This window comes from Podarcis tiliguerta, assembly GCF_965153285.1.
Source record: "Podarcis tiliguerta genome assembly, chromosome: 13".
NCBI classification, from domain to species: Eukaryota; Metazoa; Chordata; class Lepidosauria; order Squamata; family Lacertidae; genus Podarcis; species Podarcis tiliguerta.
In genome coordinates, this window is record NC_139546.1 from 31,016,630 (window position 1) to 31,039,957 (window position 23,328).

Consider the following 23,328-nt stretch of genomic DNA (forward strand, 5'->3'; position numbering starts at 1 on the left):
GCGCTGCTGCTGCACGATTTCTGTTCTCATCCTGAAGCAAAGTTCTTAACCTGGTAATATTTCTGGGTTAGCGGAATCTGTAACCTGAAGCGTATGTAACCCAAGGTACCACTGTAGTTCTAGACACAGTTCAATAGAGCTTACTCCCAGGTAAGTGTGTATAGGATGGCATATTTAGTATAATGGTGATGCCAAATCTGTAGCAACCTTCACAGCAGCAACAGCTCATAGCAGCCGGGCATCACTAGTGTCCTCTTTGTGGCAGTGGTTCTTTTGGGCTCCTTAGGCCCCAAAGGGATGTAGCAGTGGTGAGGCTGGGAGAGCTTCAGGTTGGTGGCAGCAGTCCCACAGAGCCCTGCCACCAACTTGGAGCCGCTGCACTGACCTTGCTGCCACCTCACCTCACCCCACCCCTATCCTCACAAGTATACCACTACCACTCAGAGGATGCTACCGCTGCTATTTCACAGTGCAGTCCTCTAAATTCCAGCCGAGGTCAATCCTGGCCCTTGTACGCATTCAATTGGACATTTGCTAGCCCTCTAGCTATAGCACAGAGCTTTCCAGACTGTGTGTCATGACATGTTAGTGTGTCAGCTGCAGTGTGCAGGTGAGTCGTGAAACACTCCCTGCACTACTCCTGGAGCTGGAAAGGGGTTAGTTAAACTCCGGTTTGCTAGTAAACCTGAATTACTGTGTTGCGAAATGATGCATGTCTAAAAAGTGTGTCACCAACATGAAAAGACTGGAAAGCTCTGTTATAGCAAGTCACAAGTGAGGGGTTTTATGTGTGTGTGGATTAGGCTTAAAGCACTTGCTGTTTCAACTGATTTGTAATGCCAAACAGGCCCAAACATTCCTTCACATTATGAAGGCCTTTATTTAGTTTTGCTTTCTACAATTGTACCAGGTTAATGTCTAGCAATATTTTTTTGCCTGCGTCTCTGAGTACAGAATATACCATGAGAAATCACACACACTAGAAAAAGTTTGAAACTCCCCCCTCCTCTGCCCTGAACGCTTCTGTGTTTCCCTTCTGACACCAGCTGTGTCATTTGCTTGTTGGTATTATTAAACGGAGATGGCTGAGAGGCAGCAGCTGTGTCTAAGGGACTGGAGAGTTGCCGTACCTGATAATCAGCTATTTGGCAAAGTTCATTCCAAACTTAGTTTGTGCACCTGACAACACCTTTTAATTGAGCCTGTCGCCAGTGCTGCCTCTGACAATTAAGCCTAATTGCAGGATCTTGGCTTGGTTTCCGCTTTGGGGAGGAGCCCCTTTGGGAACTGACACTAAATGGCAAGAACGGCATTCAGGTAAACACAAGTTACAGTAAATGCCACTCACAAAGTTAGACCAGAGTTTGGGGCTGTTTCTCAATACAGATTAGAAAGTTTTAATCAAAGCGTTTGAGCTTGGATGGTTTACTCATTTTACTTTATGTGAGGCCACTCTCATAGTGAGGGCAATGGATACTTTGTGCTCTCTGACTCCATGTGTTAAAAGCAATCTGAATTCTGTGGGTTGAATAAAGAAGGCAAATTCACACATCAGTGCTTCTGTCCCATCTAATCCCCTCTCCCCACAAATAACCATTTTGTTCGTTCCTTTTTCTACCTGACCATTATGAGCGTATGTGTGAAAGGGAAACAGTTTGATCATGGCAGTAAATATGATATGGCCACACATAGAGATCACTGTAACTTGTTTTCTACATGCCAGCATTGACCACTGTAACCACATTCAAGCATTACTTTGTTAACTCCAACACGTGAGAGGGGGCAGTGGGGACCAAACACATTAGATTTGCCCCTCACCATTGGTGTTTCTGTCACTTTTCAAGACATGGAAGGCAGCAATCTGAAGCTGTGAGACTTCAGAATCTGCATGGTGGGATTCTGTAGGAGAGAAGGAACAGCCAGAAATAGTCAAATTGGTTCTCTTTGTTAAATTAATTGCCTGAGCCAAGTCTGTTAAGCATCTCCTTGCATTACTGAAAAGAGCTGGCCAAGCACAGGTGTGTTGTCATAGAAACTATGAGCTCAAGATGCTTCCCAAAGATGGGGGCAGGCCGCTGCCTAATCCCCGGCTGGAGGTGATGTCATCCTGAGTGGAAGGAGAACAGTAGGCCAGGGTCCAGTCTGGTCTTATCTGGGGCTGGAAGCTTGACTTTATGTGACTTTGTGCAAAGAGTCCAAGGCTTTGTGTTTGCCCCCTGCCTCAGAACCTAATGAGGGAGAGAGAGAGCTGTTTGGGTGTTAATGCTGCAAGCTCATCAAATGTATCCTCAGTCTGGAAAGCAGGCAGCCTTATTATTATTAAACGTTGTATACAGCCCTTCATCCCAAAATCACAACACAAAAATACAAAATGAGAACACAATGATCTATAATAAAACAAAAGCAAGAATAAAAACAAACCAATAATCCCACTCTCACAAACATATTTTAAAGGCCATAGAATGTCAGTCAGCCAAATGCCTGGCTGAAGAGTCAATAATCTGCCTGCCTCAGCCTTAAATTTTATTTTCTTTTTTAAAAAACAAAACCAACTATTCAAAACAATGTTTGGCTGTTCGGGTTTAGAACTCATTTTGAATGTTACACACCACTTCCAGACAGGAACTTTTTCTGGAATCAGTGCTGCTCATACAGGCAAGTTTTCCCCAGCACCCAGACAGCACTGTCAAGACAATGCCAGACAGTGCTAGCCTGCATTTTAATCTGGATTGCCCCTACACACACACACACACACACACACACATATCCAGGAAGCAAAATGAAAATATTAGGAGGCATTTGCTCTAAAATGCTGGTGAATTTTATTTCACAAGCTGATGTGGAAATTTTGGGGGCTGAGTTTAAGATTAGAACAATAGGAAACCCAGGAGACGTAGAGCTGTACTTGCCACCCTTTTCAAATGCTGCAAATGCAGCTCAGTTCTGCTAGTCCCCTTCCTTTCTCTGCCCATCCAAACCTTCCTCTGCTCAGGATGGGCTTTGTGGATTTTAGTTTTTGTCATGAGCTGCTGGTTTGCCAGCAGAGGGAGCAATTTTCCAGATGACATTGGAACATTGCTGCAGTCATTACTCTGGAAAGCAGACTGTGACTGAACTATACGTGTGCATTTGGCAGGCATTCCCAGACAGGGGTGGGGATGACGGGACTGGCTGCAGTGCTGATGCTAATGGCGTCACAGGAAAAAAGGAAGCACTGTAGCATCAAAGAGCATGCAACATCCTGGAGTCCTGTTGCAGGGAGAGCTTTGCAGCCTCATTTATGGAAAAGACATGGGATGGGATATCCCTTTCTTCCTGCTTGACTATGATGGATGTTTTGTGTACCTCTTGCTTCAAGAATTGGAGTGGCAGCCAGTTTAATGTAATTCCAGACAGGCTGATAAAGCCTATTTAGGGATCTGACTCTCATGGGTAGAATAGAATTCGGTCCTATAGGCAAGGTGAGATCAGATGGGCAGAGAGTGATGCATGGAAGTGTATGGGTCTAGATTAGGACTGAGGGCTTTATTGCTGAGACAGTGTCAACAGTCTAGTTTGGGACAGCTAGGTGACCCAGGGTGACAATACCTTTTGCCTTAGGAGACGCTGATTTTCCTATTGAAGAGTCTTCCTCTGGGATGTTACTTCAACATCTATGCATTTGGATCCTCCTATTACTCATTCTACCGGTAAGTGACCAAGTATTATTTATTTATTTTGTTCATCTTCCCAAAGGAAGCCCAGGATGACCAACAGCATAAAAAGATACTATGCATCATAAAACAACAATAGTACTACATAATACCATCCACTTGTCCTCCCTTCTCCATCTCTTGCTTTCTGCAGCTTTGCTTCCCTTAACTGGTGTTCTTGGGTTCCCAGATGTTGTTGGGTTACAACTCTCAATGGCCAGGGATGATGGGAGTGGTAGCCCAACAATGTATGGGATCCAGGATGAAGAAGGCTGCCTTGAACACAGCCTCCAGTTTATCAATGTTTGTTCTTTTATTTTTTTTACTCCTCTTCCTACTATTAATTTGCTTTATTATTTGCCCTTCATCATAAGATCCCAGGGTGGGTTGCAACCATGCAAACATACAATATTAAAATTGGTTAAAACAATTTAGTCAACTAATATACTGCTTACTGTATATAAAATATCTCAATGTAGTTTGCAGTATAAGGAGCCAAAGATTCTAAAATATCAAAATCTCTAAAACATACATGGGGGTGTAGAGTAGACCCATTGAAATTAATGGACCCTAACTTAGTCATGTTCGTTAATTTCAGTAGGTGTACTCTGAGAAAGTTGACTACTACCCACAAGGTGTAGGGTTTATCTCATTGCTCTCTACTTTTAGCAATTTCATGGGGGGGGGGGGCTGAACAAAGGGTCCTAGAGGGGCCTCCACCTCCTTTCCAAAGCTGGGAAAGAGCCCTCATGTCTCTTTTCCAAAGCCCAGCACCTCACTTGCAGGGCTTGAGGAAAGTAGCATAAGGGCTGGTGGGGGAGATCAAATGTTCCCGAGGACCACTAAAAAACGCCTCGAGGGCAGCATGCAGCCTTCAGGCCACCCAGTTCTATTTATTCAGAATTGTCCTTTAAGGCACCTTCTTTCATTGTTCATAGTATACTAATTAAGCAAATTTGATCCAGTGGTTTAAAAGTGGACAATTAATTAAAATTCCCTTTTGCCAGCATCTATTTAAGAGAGAAACTGGCAAACCTAAGTGGGTTGGCTTTTGATTTCATTAGGTTCTGGGGAGCCAAGCATCCACAAATTCATTTTTTTTTAAAGCACACTTTTTAATTATTATACTGATATTAAAGGTAAAGGTAAAGGTACCCCTGCCCGTACGGGCCAGTCTTGACAGACTCTAGGGTTGTGCGCCCATCTCACTCAAGAGGCTGGGGGCCAGCGCTGTCCGGAGACACTTCCAGGTCACGTGGCCAGCGTGACATCGCTGCTCTGGCGAGCCAGAGCCGCACACGGAAACGCCGTTTACCTTCCCGCTAGTAAGCGGTCCCTATTTATCTACTTGCACCCAGGAGTGCTTTCAAACTGCCAGGTTGGCAGGCGCTGGGACCGAACAATGGGAGCGCACCCCGCCGCAGGGATTCGAACCGCCGACCTTTCAATCGGCAAGCCCTAGGCACTGAGGCTTTTACCCACAGCGCCACCCGCGTCCCCTATATACTAATATTGGGCTTTGTTAAATAAAGTATGCAGCTCTGGGATTAATGGGTGTGTGGAAGTGGAAATATAGTACAGGAGAGCAGTTCTTTGCATTACTTTTACTCTCTGATGACCTCTGCAGGAAGAGTGTACACACAACAGACCATGTTGGAGTCCCTGCGGGGGGTGTTGGACCTGCAGGCTAATTTGGGTGGCACAGAGATTCTGCAACCACTGAAGGCCATTTACAGCCAGCCATGTAGGGAAGGATATGCCCATCAGGTAAATTTATCACACCTTCATGTATGTGAAATAAATTAATTGCAGTTCCATTTATCTCCTCTCTTCATGGTATAATCTCAACCGATACAACAAGGGCAAAAAAAGTAGCCTCAGCTAGTTTCATCCCTGTTTGACAGGTAGGAGATGTAACCCCCACCTCCCAAATTATATCTGCTCAAATGACAACACCCTGGCTATTCACTTAAAACAAATTATTTCCTTTGTTTGATTTTAAAAAAAAAATACAATCAGGTGGTATATACAGTTAATGAAATAAATTAAATAATATACTACTGTATTTTAGAGAGCCAAGTTATGATCTCAAGAGGATTTGGAATGTATCCAGTGTGCTGGAAAATTGATCCTAGTTGCTGTGAACTGCAAGCAAGTCTGAACCAGGGATTCAAAACATAAATACAACTTTGTTCCTCCCCAAGGGATAGAAGAAGTGTGTATGTGTGTGTGTGTGCGCGCGCGTGCACAGACTTCCAAGTTAACTTTATACACCCCTATTTTTCTGCAGGTCTTTGTATTCACAGATGGAGAGGTATCTAACATAGATGAGGTCATTGCTGAAGTTCAGAGTCACAGTAAGTCCCACAGGTGAGAACAGGATATGAGATTGTGGTAGGGTGACTGACATTTAATTTTAAGTAAACTAGCCCTGTGAAATGGGGTTGGAGGAAGAGTCTGGTTGAGCATGGCTGGAAACTTGAGGAAGCAGGAAAGTATGGGATGGATGGTGCCAGCCTTTTCAGGTCCCAGTGGTGCTTACTTGAGAAACACTCAATTTTACCCACCGGGAGTGTCACGATACTATGGTTAGCAAGCCTTGATGGTGGATACTTCTTGAAACATGCACAATGGGATAGAGCAGAGCATTGACCTGTCCCCCACTGTCATACAGATGCTTCTCCTTTGGGATTGGTGAAGGGACTTCCTCATACTTCATAGGTGGCATTGCTGAAGCAAGTGGTGGCAGAGCTGAATTCATCAGGAGCAAGGAGCAAATGCAGGCCAAGGTGAGTGTCCTGGTGTTTTGTCTTCATCACCATGATCTGATAGACCCCATCCAACACTTGGGTGAAGAGCCAGGGCTCAGTGGTTGAGGGCATGCAGAATGCCTCAGGTTCAATCCTTGCCATCTCTAGGTAAGTCTAGGAAAGACTTCTGTCTTAGCTTCTGGAGAGCTACTGCCAATCAGAATGGACCAGGGATTAAGACCATGTGGCTCTCCAGTAGTTTTTGGACTTCTACCTCGCAGGGTGGGAACAAGTTTTTAAAATGGTGTTTGAGTTACACCACCCTTTTGGCCAGCTTAAGTTACACCCGGTTGCCATGTCTCATTACTGAGCTGAGCAGGCCTGGGATACAGCCCTCTATGGTCTCACCTCCAAACACCCCCTTTTCAGGGCTCACACATAAGATCTGCTCAGCCAATTGGGTCCCACCCAAACCAGGAGAGGGAGATACGTGTGTATTTCTTGGCTGAGCCAAGGATGACGGAGTTAAGCTGGTGTGGTACAGCTGTGTCAGGAACCTCATACATAGCTCAGCCAGATATCCACCAGATCCTATCCCTGCCCATCCCAACAGATCTTGCTATAAGTTTTCTCCCCAAGCTATGTTTGATCTCTCGTCCCCCTTGATTGTGAGATCATTTGTGTTTCACAGGCACTGCAATCTCGGAAGTGTTCTCTGCAGCCGGAAGTGAAACACATTAAACTAGAGTGGCATTTGCCTCCTGGCCTCGAGGCTGTGCTTCTGGGGTCAAGCACTCAGGCCATCTTTGCAGGGGAACGCTGCCTCATGTACGCTCAGATCTGTGGGCAGCAACAGGCAAGTAGGCCCAATATAATGGTGGGATACATGGTGGGCAAAATCAATGTGATGCGTGATGTGTGATGAGGTGCACCAGAGTTGGGGGCAAAGGTGGTGGAGGAAAATGATATGATAATGTTGTGGAAACTAAACTTATCCAGGGATAACACAGGGAAATAGGTTGAGAGTGGATGGGGATGCTCTCTCTCTTCATTATGGGGAAGGCCATGTGTTGTTGTTGTTTAGTCGTTTAGTCGGGTCCGACTCTTCGTGACCCCATGAACCAGAGATTGACAGGCACTTCTGTCTTCCACTGCCTCCCACAGTTTGGTCAAAGAAGGCCATGTGTAGTCTGTACTAAACTTGAAATTAACTAGAAATTGCTGCCCCAATGCATCTGTCTTCTAAGGTAACTGCATCAGTTTGCCAAACGGCAGGGCTGGCCCTGCACATGAACATTCATGCTCATTTCTCTAAAGTCTGCCAAAATAAGAAGGGAAAGTGCCAGTCTCTCTTTAGGCTTTGTCCCTGTGAGCTAATGGCCCTTTTACACCACTCAGGGTACCCACCATTGTCAAGCACTACTTCACCTGATGCTTTTATTTCTTTCCTGCAGACCTCTGACCCCCCAGAGGGTTCTGTTGTGCTCCAGTACAGCATGCAAGGCCAGACTTTCACAGAGAAGATGGACTTTCGGCTTGAGGCAGAGGAGAATGACAGGTTGGACTCTCCACCCCGCTTTCCCCCTTCCCACTTTGCTCTTTACATGCAGCTGCATTGGAAAGTACTGTCTAACTTTCAAAAATGTATTTGTTCCTGAAAGCTAAAAATTGAGACCAGATATATTAAACAGAAATTATAAAGAGAGGAGGAATGAAGAACCTTTGGCCCTCTGGTTGTTGTTGGACTCATTCTGCCACCAGCACCAGTCAGGATGGCCAATGGCCAGGGATGATAGGAGGCGCAGTTGACAGAGCAGACTCAGGCAGGAGCTTCATCCTGTCTAATGATTAGGAACATATTGTCCTGTGAGATGATGCCAAAGGCCCTTCTAATCCAGCACGGTGGCAATTCAGATGCCTATAGGAAACATGCAGGCAGGATCTGAGTCCAACAGGATTCCCAAAATATCACCTCTGATACTGGAGGGTAGTACACTGTCATAAAGGCTAGTAGCCATTCATGGCTTTATCTTCAATGAAATTGACCTTTGAAGTTGGCAGCAGTGGCGTAGCATGGGTTGTCAGCACCCGGGCCAAGGCAAGTAATTCGCGCCCCCTAGCCCGTGGATTTGCACCCCCTAACCTGTGGATTTGCGCCCCCTAACCCTAACCCCCAGATGTTGCGCCCGGTGCGGTCGGCCCCCCCTGCACCCCCCACGCTATGCCACTGGTTGGCAGCAGTCTATTATAATGCTGCCCACCCCCAGGGAATACCAGAAAGGGGGGGGGCCATGAAGCCATCACCACCCATCACACCTTCCACTTCAAATTCTACCTTGCACTTTCCTCCCCACCCTTTGTCTCTCTACAGGCTTCCTGTTCACCGACTGGCAGCTCAGGCTGTTTTGAAAGAACTGGAGGAAACAAGATCGACAGCAAAGCAGCAGCTGGTGCTGGAGACCAGCCTGAGCTCTGGGGTGCTGTCTGCTCAGACTGCTTACGTGGTAGTGAATATGGAATGGGGCAAGCCGCTTCAAGCCCCTGTTGAATTCAGAGAGATTCCATATCCAAATAGTACGGAGCACTGAAGCGTTATAGGGGAGGGGAACAGTGAAAATCAACAAGTACTGGGACTTGGAGGAAACTAGCAGAGCAGTGTGATATGACAACAGTAGATAAACTTCAAGATAGGGGGCCTGAGATTTATACTGAAACAAATAAAAGGGGCTTTGGTGATGGTATGAAAGCTGGAGAAGAACTAAGAATGACTATAGATATTTTTTTGTGTTTGGTAGGATGGATGTAAAAGAAGCTGAATGTTGTAGACTGGCTTCCTCACCAAGGCCTCTCCACTTAAGGTGGCTATTTGTCCCTTTATTTCAGAGAGAGGCAACCTAAGGCCCAGGGGCCAGATGCGGCCCAATAACCTTCTCAATCCGGCCTGCGGATGGTCCAGGAATCAGCATGTTTTTACATGAGTAGAATGTGTCCTTTTATTTAAAATGGTTTTTTTGTGGGGCATAGGAATTCATTCATCCCCCCCAAATATATTCCGCCCCCCCAACAAGGTCTGACGGACAGTGGACCAGCCCATGGCTGAAAAAGGTTGCTGACCCCTGCTCTTTTTTCTTTGTCTTGTGCCTGGGATATGGTGGAAAACACCAACTTCAGTATTACTTGTGCTCTATCTCTTTTTAGGCTCTGTGTGGGCTGCTATACTCCAAAGTGATCACTGCTGTTATGAATATAAGTGCGAACCTTCCAGATGTGAGAGTATTTTGCGGAGAGCTTTAGAATTTTCCTCAAAGCTCTATTTCTCAGCATCCACACTTTTTGCCAGCAGTACCAGGTTGGAGAAGTTATTCCACTACTGGAGAGTTCCTTAATGCTCAAAATACAGTGTTTGACCCTGCCAGTCTCCCAAGTAAGTGTAGGATTGCAACAGGATGTGAGTTTGTACTACATCCTTGTTTAGATTTATGTGCTAAGAAACCCCAGATCATGTTGGATTTCTTAGTCTAAACATTTACAGATTCTCCTGCCTCCTTTCCTTCTTATCAGTATCTTGGTCAAGAACTTGGAAGGATAATATCTATTGCAAGGAGAAATCAGGTGCAGAGTGCCACCAATTAGAAGTCATTGCCAAGAGTCTAGGATCTGTGGCAGGAGATTTCCCACCCTCTGACCACTTGCTGCCTCCAGAGATTAAGTCACAGAGATCTTCAGAATCACTATGTGGTGTACAAATGGTTGGGCATGCAAAATAAGCATGCTTGAGAGTTGAGACAATAACTTACCTCTATTTAGCAGCATGTATTGTTGATTAATAATGTTTTTGGAAAAAAGCAGAAGGTTTAAGTGTCTATGCATAATAAAATCCCACTCTTAAATCCAGATTCTGTCACACACCTTATCTCTTCAATATATGGAAAGAAGGAAAGGACTATGTAAGTGAAGGAGGGGAACTTTGCAGGTGGGGATGACTCAGTTCATTATGATTCATGTGGAATTTATTCTGTTTGCATTTATCATTTGTATAATTTATAATTAATTCAAAGTCCATCCAGGTGGCTCTCACAACATATTAATCTAGAAAGCCGCAATCTATTAAAAATACTCTTGGACTAAAACATCAAGGTAGCCAATAATGAGAAATTGAAAATAGAAGTTAAATACAGAGCACTAAAATATAGATTAAATGCAGCTTGGAACAGAATTGCAATCATGTGGTGCTGAATCCCTCTTCTTCTAAGGGCCCAGCATTCAAGGCTTCCCAAAGGCTCCCACAACATGTATCAAATGATTCCAGAATGGTGTCGTAAACAATCCTGTACACTTTCATACATTATTTCCTGGGTTCCACAGATTGTGACCTTTCTTTGTTTTTGTGGATTTTCAAAACCCTTTGGAGAATAGAGGAAGAATAAAGGAAATGCTTGCAAGGTGTGCAATTTTTTTCTTTATTTCCCCAACAGCAAATGAATCACTTCTTTTGAGGCTAGTCTCCCTGCAGAATGCTGATGGTTCCTGGTCCCTTGATGCCAACCTGCTCAGCATACTAGGTCTGGGTGAAGCAGAGATTCTGGGGAAAATGCCTACTCAGGTAGGACATTTGGAAAGCTCATACGCTCTTCTGTGTCTTCACCTGGATGGGCCCTTGAAGATAGAAATCATTCTTGGATCCATCCAAGGTGGGGGTCCCCATGGGGGCAGGCATTGGAGATGTCCCTGACAGGATGAGTGAGAATCACTTGCTGTTTTCCTCCCCTTCCCTGCACATAATCTCAGGTGCTCCAAACTGCATGGACAACAGTTCTTGTCGTTCTCTGGCTACATGTCCACTTCGCAGAACGTAGTGATATCTGGCAGCTATTAGAGGCAAAAGCCATGGGATGGCTCCATGAGAGCACAGGTGAGTGTGTGTGTGTGTGTGTGTGTGAGAGAGAGAGAGAGAGAGAGAGAGACAAACGGCCTATAAGAATAAGGACAATAGTGATGGATATACAAAGGCAAAGGAGAGCAAGGAACGGTTGAGGAAGGAAATCAAAGTGTGCATTTTAATTTGTCATTTAGCTTGCAACATAAATTGTTTATTTGTTTATTTATTTTGTTCTTAGTGTGATTTTTACTGCCATTTTTACTGTGTTTGCTATGGATAGACAGCTTAGGGGTCTGTCAGGAAACTGCTTGCTGGTGCCACACTGAAATAACCATCTTGTATCCCTTTTTGTTGCAGGGCCTAAACTTGCTGAGTGTGTGAAGGCTGGGAATACCTTCTTGGGATGTGACGTCAGTGCTGAGGTCTTTGGGCTCTGAGCTGCCCCTCTTGCCAGCATAATCCTTATATATTTCACTGGAGTTTTGGCACTTGCTTTTTCTTCCCTTCAAGAATATCTCATTGTTCCATCTGCATGCCTATTGTACTTTCATGAGCCTTCTGTCTTTTGGACTTACTTCAGATGTGTCTCTTTTCTTCAATAGGGTATCAGTTCTTCAAAGATGCTTTAACTTACTGCAGTAATATCAGTGATGTTCCCTATGCACTCCATTCATAAACATGTACTGAGAGAGCGGAAAGAGAACTGTAATAGGCAACTGGATTGTGTGTGGGATATGTTTTGGGAGAACATGTTCACAGTTTGAGTTAGGGGTTGGGTGAGTTTCAATAAAGAAAAAGGTGTGCAGGTATTTTATGCAAAGTGCAACAGTTACTTGCTTCAATGTTGTTTGGTCATATTAAGTGTAGGCAAAGGACTTATCAATTGATATGTCATGGTGAGCTACAAATCCCATGATGCTGAGTGGAAAAAAGACAATAGTGACACAATGCTGAACACTGTTTTTGCCTTACTAATAGTCAAAGGTGAGGAGGACATCTTGCAGATGAGCTGAAGCCAAAAGTGTGTGTGAGAGAGAAGGATCAAGATACAAGGACCCCTTGAGAATTTGAGCAGCAACATTTGCCTAGGCAAGCACTCATGCATAAATTCTCATAACACCCCTTCCCTCACTATTTTCAGGTAACACAGATAAAACCAGGTAATAGAATCATAGCATGGTAGAGTTGGAAGGGACTGTGAGGATCATCTAGTTCAGCCACCTGCAATGCAGGAATATGTAGCTTTCCATATGGGGAATGAACTTGCAACCTTGGTATCATAAGCACCATGCTCTAACCAACTGAGCTATCCAGTTGTATAAGCATTCTCATATTATTATTTTCTTCTTATTAGTATCTCCCTGTTGTTCAGCTCTGGCCTCAGTACAATGATGTAGCATTTAGGAAAAAATATGCAACCAAGCAATCCAGCACTGGAGGACAGGATGGAGAAGATTTCCACAGCCACCATGTATTTTCCTTTAGTGCTCAAGTAGGTTGGAAGAAAGGTTATCCAAACACTGCAAAACACCAACATGCTGAAAGTGATAAATTTGGCTTCATTGAAACTGTCTGGCAACCTCCGGGCTAGGAAAGCCACAACCAAACTGACAATGGCCAGGAAGCCTATGTAGCCCAAGACACAGTAGAACATGATTGCTGAACCTTCATTACATTCTAGTATTATCTTTCCATGCACTGAGTGCATGTCTCTATCAGGGAATGGAGGAGAAGTAAATAACCAAAGAGCACAAATGCCTGCTTGAATAAAGGAGCAGGAAAGGACAATAGAATTTGCGAGTCCTTTCCCCACCCATTTCCTCATTCTAGATCCTGGTTTGGTTGCCATGAATGCCAGAACCACAGTGATGGTTTTTGCCAACACAGATGAAAGAGCCACAGAAAAGATGATGCCAAAAGTAATTTGTCGAAAAAGGCAGATGATCTTTCCAGGTTGTCCAATGAAGAGTAAGGAGCATAGGAAGCAAAGGAGGAGAGAGATGAGGAGGATGCAGGTAAGGGTCTCATTGTTGGCTTTGACTATGGGAGTGTCTTTGTGCTTCATAAAAATTCCAAGTACTAAACTTGTGATCAAGGAGAAAGAAATAGCCGTGATAGTTAAAATGCTCCCTAACGTTTCTTTATAAGAAAGGTGGACTAGAATCTTGGGAATGCATTCAATTTGGCTGTTGTTGGGGTATTGGTCTTCTGGACAACTGACACAGGCATCCATGTCTGAAAAAAAGAAGGAATTGTTTAAGTATTTTAAAATGTTAACCAACACCTCCCTAATTTTTAAATGTTGCATTTCTTTGACCAACACTAGGAGAAAGGATTCCCATAATTTCAAAGAGAAAGTGAGAGTGCTTGGTGATCATGCAGATCTGGTAATGTCTAAATGTTTTCTGTGACACAATTTTTGTATGATGCAGACCTCTTCTCAAGTCATGAACATAGAAGGTGGCTCTTGGAAATGCTGTTCTTTGTTAGTCTTAATTCTCATGTATAATTTACAAGATTGTTATTGATGTTATTGGGATAGTGTATGTGGAGCACTTTAAACATCCAAAAAGCACTTTTCACATGCCTAATTATTATTATTACTTTTGTATTTGAGTTTGGAGAGCCCTTTAATCCCAGAGCATGGTATGAAGGCACATTGCTTAGCTAGCCTTCTGAAACTGTAATAGTTTGGGTCTGGTCAGTTCCTGGATGGTGGACCATCCATGATGTTTCTGAAGCACACTGACTTGATTCTGCTTGTGGAATGAATGCAAAGAATGGAATACATTGATTCATTTATAATGGATATGAACATTTAATCATGTATTGACTTAAGTGACATTTATCTCAGTGGAACACATGTGCAATAAGATCATGTCGCACAGATGAAGAAAATTTGCTGTCTCACCTTACTGGTGAGTTGATGGGATACACTGCATATACTTGGGATAACCTAGCAGAGTAATGGGGAAGTTAGAAGAGGATTGCACCAAATTTGTCTAGCAGAAGTAGAAATTTTATGCCTGTCCCTCAGTGTTGGGCTTCTAATCCCCATTAGAGCATCTTCCTTCCTTCCTGTATAACCAGCCCCAAAAGATGTGGGTTTTTTGGCTGCTGCTTTAAGTGGCCATCAACTGCTTGGCAACCTGTGCATTATTTTGTCTGTACCACTTGAATCATTCCAGAGCACTGAGTGGGGGAAATTGAGGCAGCCACAACATATGGTGCAGAATATTTGAAGAAAATTTTGCAAAGTGGTTTGCTTTTTGCGGGTGGAAGAGAGAAAGAGGAGGAGAAAGGTCAGCTTTATATTCAAATGCAAATCTGCTTCTTAATAAAGAGATTCTAGAAATCCTAACAGTCTAGTTCAGAAAATAAAAGCCTTTCTATTGTCATTTTTAAATAACCGAGTCAAAAATTCCCACTAATGTACTTTAAAATAATATAGTGATTTACTGCTAAATCACCATCTACCTACTTCCCATTATTGGGGAAGCCACAGAAGTGAAGGCTTTAGGTGAAAGTCTTCTATGAGGGATGCTATATGTGAATAAACAAATCAAAATTAGTTTGGTATAATAAATAAAAAAATGCTATTCCCTTTCTATCTCAATGATGGCATCAAGCCATACACACAGTTCTGAACATTATACATGAAAAAGGAAAGCCCATGCAATTTGGTTGTTCCCACTGTCTATGCAAATTGCACCAATCACCACATGCTTAGCTTTGCTAAATCTTACTTATAATTTTGTAATAGTTTTGCTCTTTCACATCCAGGTGGGCATTGTAGCCTTGGGTGAGTATGTTTGTCCAGTTTGGGCTGGTACACCAACTGTGCCCATTCCTAAAGAAGGTTTATCTGGCTATGGCAATACATGTGTTCAATACATTGAGGATGCATTACTGCAATGAAGTCCACCAGGGGTTTCCTTTGAAGATTTTGAAATTTCACTTGTTCCAAAATGTGGCAGCTCATATCTTATTTAGAAGTAAATATTAGGAACACATTTCTCTTCTCTTGAAGCTTCTAGTACATTTCCAGACCCATTTCAAAAACTGACTGATAATTTTTAAAGTCTGACATTTCTTAGACACACACACACACACACACACACACACAGAGAGACGAAACCTCCCATTTGAATTGATGACTGCATTAAGATCTGCTTGGAGGGTTGTGACTCTAGGTTATGTTGTTTTATGTTCTGTTCCCTGTGTATTTTATAAAATTATTCCTCCTACCCTTCTGGTGTGAGATCTTTCCTTCCGGACACCGAGCACAATCATAGCAGCAAAATCTCTCTCCCTCCTTCTTCTTCCTGCTATAGCCAGGATAGCAGTTGTCATTGCATATAGAAACTGGTAGCGCCTGTACAGAAGCATGAAGGATTTTTAGCAAGACCAGTCCTCCATTCTACACAATGGGGTGCATGGCAAACAGAAATAACATGACCTGATATTGGTCCCCATGCACCAAAATTGTCAGTCTTTACACCAGTCAGAATTAAAAAGATCAGTGAAAGGTGGAAAACTGCAGTTCCTTTATCTCTCTCATTCAATTAGCTCTGCATCAAGCCATGGACCTACAAAAGGTAGTTAGTCTCAAGTGCTGGATGATTGAGGGAGATTACAGTGTGCTTATAAGTCAGAGGTAGCCAAAATGCTGCCCTCTAGACATAACTATAACTCCAATCAGTGGTCAGGAATGATGGGACTTGTGCATTGTAGAGGACTTCACATGGAGGTAAATGAAAAACTAATTCCTTACATTTAATTAACTGATGGGTTTGATTAATAAGAACAATGCTTAAGTTCATCAGAAAGGTGTTTCTGCCCTCATGAAATATAAATCAAGATGATGAAGCATCTTTGAGATGAGGCCTTGTTCATGAAATAAAGAGATTCTGTGATATTTTAGAAGACTTAAAGCTCGACTGCAATGATATGTTTTCATAAGATAAGTCTCACCTGATTAAAGCTTTGGTGCCAGACAATTTGGTCATCATGAATTGTTAACTCTTTGCCTGCAGGAGCTTGAGGTTCTAGCCTTCCAACTTTTACTCTCATCACTGAGCCATTGGGAAACATCATCCAATTGGTAACATCAAAACTGGCCACCATTTCTCCATTTCCATCAAAGTGCACAATTTCTCTAGCACTATTATTGAATATGACCCTACTTAGAAAGTGATGGACCTAATTTGGAAGAGTATATTGACAAAGGGATAAATAATGATTTTAGGCCTCCCAAATATTCCAATATTTAGCATTCTTAAAAGTCTGTCTGGGTCTTCTTCTATGTATGAGTTCATTTTCTATTGCTTGCTGTCGTTTCTCTCTATTAGGCTACAAATGCTTGGCCCATTATGGGGAAAAGGTCATCAGTAACATTACTTATCAAAATGAATACCCTCATCCCCAAACAGTCCCCTACTGCTGGAATTGTTTCATGCAAAGATAGAAGTGCCTTTATTTCCGGATCTTAAGCTAATCTGTTCTGTAGCCATTGTATTTAATCGTCATTACCTGCCAGGGTTGTATATTCTGAACAGCTAATTTCCTTCCTTCTTCCATTGTTCTGTATTTGAAGCTGTGCATGTACATGGCATGCAAAGCATGTGCCACAGCATAGACAGCATTGTAGACATTGTAGCTGTGGCCAGTCATGTCCATTTCAAACAGAATTCCAGGAATATTCTCCATCTTCTCCTTTCCAGTGCAGATTTTATTCTCCCTTTCCTCCTCTTCATTAGACTTTAATGAGCAGCTGAATGCCTGTTCCCAAAAGTCCTGGATAAAACCATCTCCTTTGGCCCAGGAAGGTCTTACTCCCTGAATGAACTTTTGAAATCCCAATGGCTGATTGGAATGAACGCTGAAGGATATGGAACCATGAAAGGCTTGTATATCCCAGATCTTTTGAACGGACAGTGATTCAAAATCCCAGTGGGAGGTAACAATCCACACTTTGCCCAGAGGTGGCAGTGACAAGAAAGGTGCTAGAAATAGTAACATTCTCATAACCTGAAAGGATGGAGGTTCTCCATATACAAAGAACACACTGACCTTTCTCTCCATGAGAATCTCATAGTTTTTCCGCTGCTGTATAAGCAATTCTATCAACTTATCCACATAATTACATTTTGGTATTCTGACTATGAAGGCATAACATATGCCATTCTGGGAGAGCATTGGCACCATGGTCTGTAAAAACTGGTCCCCTTTGTCATCTGCCACAGCCAAGAGCCCAACCCATGTCCATCTGAAATGCTGAAGCAACCGCACAGCTCCCATGTATTGGTGGGCTTCGTTGGGAACCATCTGGTACAAAAATGGAAATAGCATTTTGCCATGTTGTACTGCTAGAAATGACCCATAAGTGAGCTGAAATAAAACATATAAGATTTTTTTCACATAACAAAAAAGTATGTCTTTGTATCCTAGAGTTGAAAATGGTCCTGCAGGCAATCAAGTGCAAAATCTAGTATGATGCAGGCAATCAAGCATTTGACCACCCGTGATTTATAGCTTTTCATCCCTCTGCTTGAAGAATTCCAGGAAGTGCCCTTTGATAATTAGTTCTACATCTGAACTGGACTGACATATGGAGACACTCTTTCAAGGTATCTGAATGTTTTCTTTGAAGCTTGTGAATCCTTACAGCAACAGGAAAAGGAAGGGGGAGGACAAGGTGCTTTGTGCTTTCTTATGGTTTTCAAATGGCCTCCTTTTTTCTTGTCTTCTCCTGCATAATGAAAGAGATGTGTGTAGCCGCTGCTATGTTATTCTGTTTGTTATTTCGGAAAGGAGGGGGGAGGCTTTTGATTTATTAACAAGGAATTTAACAAGGTTTTACTATGACCCCCCCCTCAACCGAGGCTGAATGGACTTCATTTAAAATTATTCATAGACTGGAGTAGGAGTGCTGTCTCAGGAATGTGTGTGTGGGGGGGAGAGAATGAACTGCTGCTGAACAGATGTGGTAAAGAGGCTGAATTTGAGAAAAAACATCTTGCTTTTTAACTGTGTTCAGAGGAAGAACTCCAGAATGGAATTTTAATGACGGAGTTTGGATATGCACTCTGTGAGTTATTTATGGCTGCCGCTCATACACTAGTCTGTTAACAGAGGAAGGAATTGATTGTGACCTTGTACCATCCAGATAAACACTGCAAATAACTGAACAATGGAAGATAGTAATTAACTCTCCCAGCACACCAGGTCCGGAACAACAATGTACATGAAGGACTACACATTTGAAATGGATTATTTATTAATAAAATGTAACGGAGGTGCTGTTCGTATGGTGAAAAACATGGCAGGCTGGATGAATGGTTTAATGGCAAGTGAAGGATGTCAACTGGACTCTAAATAAAAAATTATGCAGCTATACGAGGGAATGATGATGATCATATGTTTGGAACAGGAACAGGAAACTGGATTTTAAGAAATTGTATTAAATTAAATTTGGTTTGATTTGCAATAATTTGGAAAATGAATAAAAATAATTAAAAAAGAAAACAAGAACTGTGAATTCAGATAATATGTGCTTGCCTGATTTCCTTTCCTAAATACGAATGAACGTGTGAATTTCCATTTCCATGTGTGCTTGGAGTGGAATTCTCCAGCATCCCTGATCAAGATGGTGCAACACTTTTGTGGTATCTCTAGACCAAGAGCTTACCTGTGGAGTCTTGTGCATTGCTGAAATAATGGCCATATTGACAGAGATTTCAGAGATAGATCCACCAATGAAAGCAGTCAGCTTGTTCTGATCATCATCACAACAGAAGTTGGGGACAAACCGTTGTTGTTTGGAAAGCAGGCTCAGAGTGGCTTTATAGGTCATTCTTGCACTGAAGTAGCTATTGAGGATATAGAACCCCAGAGAGACGTTTGATAAGATGCTGGGATTCGCATTGATCTCTTTGACAGCAAATGCTAAAGCCAGAATGTGCTGGTAGTTCTTAGGCAGCGAACTGTAAAAAGAGGTATTAATAAAATAATAGCCAATGAGCCACAGAAATACATTTGTACACTTCATCATCATTCAACAGCAAACTTCTGATATTGAGATATAACTCAATACTACAGAAGTTTCAAAAGCCAAGGAGATAATAGAATAGAATAGCAGAAAGTATGTGTCAGGAAAGAGCCAGCTCCTAGTGGAACTTCACAGCCTGCTGCACAACAAACAGGTTAGAATTAGCGCAGGTTGAGCAAAGAACAAAGCAGACAGGGGTGCCTCCTCCAGGCATTGGAATGCCAGTTGCCGAGGAAATGACTGAGAACGGGCTGGAACACAGCCAAAGCTCTCAGGAAGCTCAATCAGTCACAAACAGGCACAGAGATAGTCTGTCAGAACAGGAAGAGGCTGGAGCTAATCCAATAAGTCTGAAGAGTTGGTGAATGGGAGGGCTGCTGAATAGGAAGCAAAACAAGAGACGCAAGGGGTGACGGTTCAATATATTCTGTAGAAACTGGAAGGAGTCTTCAGAAGGGTCATCTTGAGTGATAATACCATCGGCTGTGTTAGAGCTGTGCGGAGCTATCTGTTTGTTTTTGCAATAAATCCTGCTTTTTAATTACCTATGCTTACTGCGGTATCAAGCTGGGAACCTGGACTCCTGACATTAACCTATATGAAACATATAGTTTTCTGATAAATATTTAAATTATCAGAATGTTTTGGGGTCATTTAAGGCCTTAGTATACTGTTCCTCGCATTGTTAGATTCACTTTCTTTACAAAAATGTTTTGTCAATGAAACATTATAACAGTAATGTAATGCAATGTAATAAAGGACAATTTTATTCATGTTTGCTTGAATGTGAATAGAACCCCTCTCACAATCATGTACCATGCCATATTAATCAACAGAGGGACTGTGTGCAAGGACATTGTGAGTGGGACTTGAATGTGTGCCTGTTCCTTGTCCACCTATTGAGCATTGAACATGCCTAAAAACCTGAATTCCTGAAAGGCAGGGACATATTAATGTAAATTAAATGCATCTACCATTTATCATAGGCATCTTCTCATTTAGGAGTCAGATTCGATTGATGGCCCCAATCCATGGTGCTTTAATATCCAGACACAAAGCCTAGATTGTCCCAGTGTAAGGTAGTCTCAATGTGTTACAGCATGAAGGAGAAGAAATAATGTCTTAATGATATGCACTCAGATATTGAGAACCGAACTATTGTTGAATGAGAGAGAAATGGAAGTTTGTGCGGAAAGGGAGGGGAGGGAGAGATAAGGAAAGAAGGAAGGAAGGAAGCAAGGAAATCTTACATGGATTCCTCAATCAAGGCCTGTGCTGGCTGTTCCAAGAAGGAGAGGTTGTTATACAGGAAGTAGACTTGAGAAACAATCCCACCAATGACAAAATCTCCTGATTGGTAAAATTCATGAGGGATAGGATGAGGATCATTATATATGGAACAATTAATAGAATGACTCTTGCATACTGTATGACTTAGCATTACAAGCAGCAAAGCTACCACCAATATGATTTTGTTGACAAAAAGTCCCCTCCAAACGTACATTTCCATCTACAGCACATATGAGGATGTTACCAGTTTTGCTACAGCCTTCTTAGAATCGTAGTTGATTCTGCTGCTACACTTGGTTACCACATGGTCTTCCAGGGAATGTTGGTGCCAGTCTTATATTTAAAAGTAGCTCCTTATCAATCTGTGACTTTCAACAGCATATTCTTGTTATCTCCTCCCTGTATTTTTGAAGGGAGATCTTAAGAAGCATGCCTTTTCCTTTTCTTAAAAAATAGCCATGTGCTTCTTTTCACCTACAGGTATCTATTATCTTGTCTTAAAATGTAAGAAAAGAAGTGCAACCTTGAGGATTTTCAATCGGCTTGTCCAAAAGAATGTAAGGTACATTCGGGTATGGCAGTGTGCAGGAATGAATGTGTAAATCAATAACTAATAAACGTGGGACTTTTTTACAGTAAGGAATTGAGACGTTGAAAATGAATAGAGCAATAAGAATGAGAACTAGGATACATATACAGTAGTTTTTTTTTTAGTGGGGGGGAAGGGACTTAAAAGCATGACAGGAAAAGGTGATGGATGCAAGGGAAACAAATATAGAGCAAATGATCATAGAAAGAAAATTGGCACCATCTTACCTATGCCGAGATCGTGTTCTTAGTAACATGTGTGATTTATAGCTGTCCTCAGATGCTGGTTGTTTATCTTGCTAATGGACTCTGGATGTCAATTGTATGAGAAGATGAAAAACAGCAGTTATGATTATATCTTCCCCAGTGTGTTGTTCGTCTCTGCAGCTGCATCATGTGGAACTGCTAGGAGTTTTCCCCAAATTATAGAACAATTATTTTCTTCTTAGAAGGATAATAACTAGTTGGTGGAAATTTGCCGGGTGACCTCAAGTTACCTTTGCCTGCGACTATATCTAAATTTGCTGCCAGGTTTTTTGTTTTTTTTAGTGTGCATTTCTCATGATGTACAAATCTTTATGCAATTTTACCTAATATACACGCTTCTGCAATGCAGTGTTCCTTAATATAATGCATTTTTTTAAAAAATCTTTTCAATAATATATGCATTTCTATGTACACTTTAGTCCAGTCTAGTACACTTTAGTCTATGCATTATTGCACACATTATCTGGCTGCAGAACTGCATTGAAAAATTCAGAAACATGCACATTTTTAAGAATGCTTGTGTTTTGGCCACACATTGTTTCTGTAAATGTGAATTAAGTAGGTTGATATTTAAATGCAAACTAAATTGAATTTCTTCCTCATCCCTGGATAAGACTTCCATCAAATGTTCAAGCCATGCTCTACTCTTGCCCTGCACACTACTGTGCCCCTGGAAGGTTCTCATATGCGAATATGGCCCATGGACTGAAAATCCCTGTTCCCCATGGAATTGTGGCAGGGTGGCAGCTGTGGCATGGAGTGGCCATGGTGGAGACGGCGGCTCCTTGCCCTAGCCTCAGCATGGCAGGAGGGGTTGTTTCTTCCTCTTGCATCCTGCTAGGTGCCAGAAAATGCATACAGGATTGTGTGAAGTGTGAAATAGACTTCCCTGCCTGGGAGGGGTAAGGCCAGTACCAGTTACATGTGCTTGCCTTGCTCTGTTCAAGCCCAGGATAAGGGAAGGAATGGAAGGGACTTGGGAGAGCTCTCTTGCCTGGTCGATCTGCCCCAGCCAGCCCCCCACTCGCACTCCTTCCTCTGATTAAATTGCAGCACGTACCACTATTGACCTGACCCTTGAGCTGGGGAAGGCTGTGCAGTTGGTTGCTGACTCTGGGCCTCCTGGCTCTGGAGTCCTGGAGTCTGTACTCTGAAAAGTGGCACCATGGACCTAGAAGGCGCAGGGCTTGTCAGTCGAAACCCTGCAGTCTCATCAGGGTTGGCCTTAAGGCAATTGGAGCAATTTGCCCAAATAGGGCCCTGCAGGCAAATCATAAGGGGCCCCCAGCACCAGGGAGGCACTTCATGCACATTATACAGTGACCCCTGACAGTGATCAACCCCTACTATCAATCAACTGGGTTGGTCGATTTTACAATACACACTCAATGTCTATGCCAAAACTGGCTTACATCTGCAATCAATATAAGTCATGGCCTGATTTGATCCCAATACTGGACACTTGAGACTTCTTGCATGCCTGCCCCCTTCCCATGGCTCCACTGGAACTTGGCCCACAAATGTTCTTCAGTCCTGCTGTATTGACTTCTCCAGTTACTCTATTCTCTGTACTCATGCAAAAAGGAAACAGAGTGAACAAAAAGAGGAGGCAAGGGCAAGGAAACAGCAGAGAAAGGACTATTGGGAGTGAAATTAATCTATAACAATGGATTAATAATAATAAAAAAATACTGTTTTGTGTATATATGAGGACAGTGAAATTATGCAGATATTTCAGAGAAAAGGTGCTTTTCAGGAGGGATTTTCAATCAAAAAGAAATAGCAAGGTGAAACAAGAAGAAATAACAAGGT

General features: G+C 42.6%; 2 protein-coding genes across 2 annotated transcripts; one reads left to right on the forward strand and one right to left on the reverse strand.

The window, feature by feature from the left end:
- Positions 1–582: 582 nt before the first annotated feature.
- On the forward strand, positions 583–16,385 carry LOC310662188 (von Willebrand factor A domain-containing protein 5A-like; the record flags this gene model as incomplete). The annotated part of the gene is made up of 14 exons (XM_083408958.1): positions 583–610; positions 1,244–1,317; positions 3,601–3,689; positions 5,324–5,459; positions 5,983–6,062; positions 6,367–6,481; positions 7,134–7,298; positions 7,897–8,000; positions 8,814–9,016; positions 9,641–9,819; positions 10,338–10,389; positions 10,918–11,045; positions 11,231–11,354; positions 11,679–16,385. 14 exons carry the CDS (start codon positions 583–585, stop codon positions 11,756–11,758), a joined length of 1,557 nt encoding a protein of 518 aa, XP_083265084.1. The 3' UTR covers positions 11,759–16,385.
- On the reverse strand, positions 12,658–19,176 carry LOC310662189 (vomeronasal type-2 receptor 26-like; the record flags this gene model as incomplete). Its single annotated transcript, XM_083408959.1, has 5 exons — positions 12,658–13,556; positions 15,570–15,696; positions 16,296–16,523; positions 16,854–17,795; positions 19,012–19,176. 5 exons carry the CDS (start codon positions 19,174–19,176, stop codon positions 12,658–12,660), a joined length of 2,361 nt encoding a protein of 786 aa, XP_083265085.1.
- Between the last annotated feature and the right edge of the window lie 4,152 nt (positions 19,177–23,328).